The 5,239-nt window shown below is 42.1% G+C and overlaps 1 protein-coding gene across 1 annotated transcript; it reads right to left on the reverse strand.

The window, feature by feature from the left end:
• Window positions 1-939: 939 nt before the first annotated feature.
• Window positions 940-2,583, reverse strand: LOC138775681 (neurexin-2-like; the record flags this gene model as incomplete). Its single annotated transcript, XM_069955995.1, has 4 exons — window positions 940-962; window positions 1,153-1,411; window positions 2,152-2,318; window positions 2,409-2,583. Coding segments are annotated over 4 exons (624 nt in total), but the record flags the coding sequence as incomplete, so codon positions are not given.
• Between the last annotated feature and the right edge of the window lie 2,656 nt (window positions 2,584-5,239).

Consider the following 5,239-nt stretch of genomic DNA (forward strand, 5'->3'; position numbering starts at 1 on the left):
CCAGGCCATGTAGAAGGACATCACATTTACTACCACCATATCCATGAGGACAAAGGCAGGTGAACTCAGCTGGTGTTTGTGGGTACAGGTTCCATGCTTGCAAGGACTCTGCGTACATACAGTGTAGAGGCACCACTGTCCAGTTTTATTCTCCATTAACAGATACCCCGAGGGGCACCTACACAAGACAAGGGGTAAAACTGAGGTTAGCAATCTTTGTCATTTTATAAAATAGAATGGTATATGTTCAGTATTGGAGATGTAACAACAATAATGGCTATGATATGTTCAGAGAATAAATGGTTCCTCCATCTTAAACACATGGCTCTTGAGGCTGTAATCTGCAGCTCGTGGGATACCGTGACAGAAGTGACAGGCATCCAGGCATCCAGGGCAAATATTATCACATGGGGCACTATAACTATGGTGGCACAGGTGGAATTATTACTGTATGTTTATAAAGGAGGCATTACTGTATTGGGGACATTAGAACTGTATGGTGGAACGGGACAATATTGCTGTATGATGGCATATTCAACTAATTGATTAACAGTAATTGTGTATAGTATCTGATTTAAAAGGAATGTATCCTGTCAACTTCTAATTTCTTGTGTGGCCCATTCAGTTTGAGACCCTGATCTTAACAGTGTTTGAATGGAATGGTAATAGGCAACTTTTCAGAATGGATATGTCTATTATCTTTATGGAATAGGTGGGAATAAAAAATGGTAATGATCAATGCTCATTACCTCATAACGGCCCCAGGACATCTGCAATATTTTACCTGCATTCATGAATCATCCACAAGTCTGTACAGATAAATCCCCGATCACAAGGCTGACTTTTGCAAACATCAGAACACATCCTTTATTACACCATGTTTCCTTATAATAGATACTGGAGTACTGGACTGGTTTTCCATGGGTAGTCTGTAGTTATTCAATCTAGCATTCTTATGCAACCTGCAACCATTGAAAGGAATACATCAATAATTATTTCATGTCAAACCAACATGGCTTTCAGTGTTCGTAAAGTGGCTAATATGGGGGGGGGAGGGAACCGTTACACTTTATTAAATGCAGATCACCAAAAGTGCCCCGTAGAACTTTATATTTAGTAACATTGGATGAATAGATCCCATGTGTAGTTTACCTTGAAAGCTGAGGTCTTGAAGGTTGCCACTTCCAAGAACAATGCTGCTGGGATCCACCTTAATCTCTTTGTATGTCCCATGTGCTGCTGTGATCTCTTTGTGCTCCCCGCCACTGTTTACACGGAGAGAGAATTCATTCTGCAACCTTTCCAAAGTGACTTCCTGCCACTCCCCAGAATCAACTCTATGATTGGGAAGATGAACTGCAAAATCGCCATCACCGATATTATAGGACACAGCGAGCATTCCATGTGTTACCTGAAGGAAGGGTAAGAGGGAATTAGGAGAACCTGAATGTGAGACCTTCTAATCTAAAAGGAGTAGGATTAGAAAAAAAAAAGCTACAGCTACTTTATTTTGCAAAAATAGCACCACATCTGACCCCCAGGTTGTGTGCAGTATTACAATTTAGCTCTATTCTTTTCCATAAAACAGAGCTGCAAAACCACACCCAAACTGAGGTTTTGGGCGGCCGCAGAAAACACTGTCAGTTCACACAATGGAGCAAGCGGCTCCGGTTGCATGCTCCATTGTGTGCTGTGGGGAGTTCTGATGCTGGGCGCGCACGGATGCGCCCGCATCAGAACTCAGCGGCACTAAAGATCATCCGCCCGGTACTGCAGTACCGGCCGGGATGATCTTTTCTGAGACCGGCCGTTTCGTGACCCGGCCGGTCTCATACTACATGTGACCATAGCCTATAAGTGCAGGCAATCATCTGGGATACACACTGCATCAACCAAGATCTTTTGATGTTACCTCTTATTATACAGTGTAATAAATCTTTAGCCAAATAATGTTTTGTAGCTTAAAGAATTTTTCCATTTTCTGAAAACAAGCAAAGATCCTTTATATGATGAGGAACTGCAATAGGAGACCTTTTTAAGCAAATCTGACATTTTCTTAGACTGGACCAAAGCTCTACCTGTTGGTTCCATTTGTTTGGTCCAGTTACTCCAGTTATCCGGAAAATCAGAACCATTACTCTGACCTCTTACCTGCAGGATGATGTACTCTGTTTGGTCTTGCGAGGACACGCTCAGGATAACACTGTTGGACTGACGAGTTCTTAGCATGGTCTGGAAATGGGTCCTTTGTGTATGAAACACATGGGGAAATTTATACTGAATGAAGCTTCCAGACTGGAAAAAGTATTCTGCAACATCTAGGGGAAAATGACAATGGAAAATTTAAGAATCAAACATTCATAAGATGTCTTTCACCAGCAAAACATATAGAACGTTTTGCATTCTACCTTTTTCACATTCTTTTCTACTGAAGCTGGATAGGCAGTCACAGATAGAGGCAGGGAATTCTCCACTGCATGGTGATTTAGTCTCACAGGGGGCAGTGGCGGAGCTGATGGCATCACAAGCTGCACAGCCAGGAGAGCTATTGGCCGCTTCTATAGGAGCTCCAAGATCATATAGCTTGATTAGGAGAAATACAAAAATTAAAAACAAGCTAATGTATAAAACATGTTTATTACAATTTTCCATAGGACTGGAAGTAAACAATTTATATTATCTGTTCACTACTACAAAGCTTTCCTCTGTCTGTAAATGAGATGTCACCATCTGGCTGACCATGATCAAGGTTTGGTGTTGCAGTATGGTGGCATATTTCATATTTAGGCCACGTTCAGATGCTGTAAGACAGCGGCCGTTCTGTGACACCGGCCGAGTCACAGAGCGGCCGCTGTCTGTAAAGTTCACCCTAGCTGGTACTGCAGTATCGGCTGGATGAACATCACTTATTTTGATTCGAATGCGGCCACATTTGGTTGTGCCCACGTTCCAATTAACCATAGCAGACAATGTAAAGTACGTCCAGAGCTGCACTTTACTTTGCACTGCAAAGTGAACTTAGTAAATTTCAATTAATAGCGGTCACACAAAATTAACATGTCAGTTTTCTGTGTGGCCGCATGGAATCCTGGTGGAAGTGTATACACTCCGGCCAGGATTCCATAGGAAACAATGTGAATTGGCCCTTTCAATAAATGTGTCCGATGTTGCAATGTGCAACGGCCATTCTTTATTGAAAATATACAGCGTGTCAACGAGGCTTTAAAGGGTAATTGTCATTTCATGTATGTATTTAGGATGCTGTGTCCTGTATATATAGGACTATATGTGCCTTCACATTGCTTCCCTGTGATGGAGACAGTATTTTCTTGATCATCAATAGATGGGAGGTGGGAAAAAAAAGGAAAAAATTGCAGAGTTTTTTTTTATATTCACATGTACTATTGACTTCTGCAAACAGTTACGATTTAATTATACATGCTTTTATTTCTGATACAGCTGTGGCCACACTTGTTATCATTTTCATCATCATGCCATAACCCATATATTGTACACATACATAATGCATTGCCACTGACCTCCTTATTAACTATTAGATTACGGAGACATCCTTTGAAATGAGTGTGTACGGCGTCCAGAGAAAACAATGCTTTAATCCCCCCTAGCTGGAGGACATGATGTGGATTCCAGACCCTTTAAAGACAGACATAGAGAAATGTTGCATAATTAATGTCTAAGTGTAAGATTTCTTCACTGAAGTTGCAATTTTGATAATGATATTGTAGGTGTTTAGAAGGTGTAACTTAATTTCCCCCAAAGCTAAGTCTGTCACCTACCATGTCCCATTTATTATACTGTTGTATTTTCATGTGGCAGCCCCCCAGTCACCAGGGTTCATGTGCAACTGCTACCTCTTCATCCCTAATAGCAATGCCCCTGCTGCCATAGCTGTGTTTGCTAATGCACCATGAGGGATGTACAGTACTAGCGAAGAGGAGCACTTACCCAGGTTCGGCATCTGGCTTGTCAGCCGGCTGCCTTTGGACTGTGTGCCGCTCCTCTCTGGGTGCCTGAAAAATTATCTGGGAGAAGTTTCCCAGGACTGGGTTCAGCCTTTCCAGCACCAGAGCAGGGTGCACAGAGTTCAAAGACAGCTGACTGCCGAGCTAACAAAGTGATGCGCTTCATTAATACTGTAAATTCGCTTATCCCTAGTTTGTATAAAAAAGCAGAGCTGTACTCTGCTTTCCCTTTGCCCTTAGGGAAAAGGGATGCAACTTTTATGATCCATCTCCTGCCACAGCTAACATTCCCATCTAATTGATTACCAGTTGTTTTTTCTCTCTGCCTATTTTTGTAGGCCGATTTATTCAGTAGATATAGTATTACTGGAGATGAGCGAAGCAGGCAAAAAATTGTGGTTCAGGAATTTTGTGTCCGAATTGTAAAAATTTGCAAATCGAATACAAACGAATATCATTAAAACAGCTAAACTATAATAGTATATCAGTTTTCTCCCAGGACAGCAGTGGACATACTATGAGTATAACACACTATGGGGAGATTTATCAAACATGGTGTAAAGTAGAATTGGCTCAGTTGCCCCTAGCAACCAATCAGATTCCACCTTTTATTTTCCAAAGAATCTGTGAGGAATGAAACATGGAATCTGATTGGCTGCTAGGGGCAACTGAGCCAGTTTCTACTTTACATCAGTTTGATAAACTGGTGTAAACTCTCCCTATGAGTTTTGAGCACCCAGTAAGTTATTGAGGTGGACGTTGTCTTCACTGATTCAAGCGAATTAGTAAACACACTTTGAGTTTACAGCACCCAGTGAGTTAATAATATGGACTTTGTCTTCACTGCTCCCAGTGACTTTGTATAATGCACAGCAAGCACCCAGTTACTTGGTAAACTGGACACTGGCTTGACAGCTCCCACAGAAAACCACCCACAATCCACCCTCCTCGCCTCTCTGTCCCTATATCTCGCTATTGCTTTCCCTGCTCTGCTCTAGCTGCCTGCTGCAACCTTCTTTCCACCGCCCACCTCCAGGAAGCGAATCACTCTATATGGGGGGGGGGGATGTTTGCTGACAGCACACCACAGTGGGGTTTGCAAGCAATTGATGGGCACAAGGAATTATAGATAATCCTCTGCTACCACCAATGACAATACTGTAAGCTAACATGTGCGGACGCCATTGCAGCTGATATGTTTTGCGAATTTGGAATGCACGAATCGGCGTGAATTTGCTTGCTTATCTCTAATAATA

The sequence above is a fragment of the Dendropsophus ebraccatus genome, unplaced genomic scaffold (assembly GCF_027789765.1).
Source record: "Dendropsophus ebraccatus isolate aDenEbr1 unplaced genomic scaffold, aDenEbr1.pat pat_scaffold_1881_ctg1, whole genome shotgun sequence".
NCBI classification, from domain to species: Eukaryota; Metazoa; Chordata; class Amphibia; order Anura; family Hylidae; genus Dendropsophus; species Dendropsophus ebraccatus.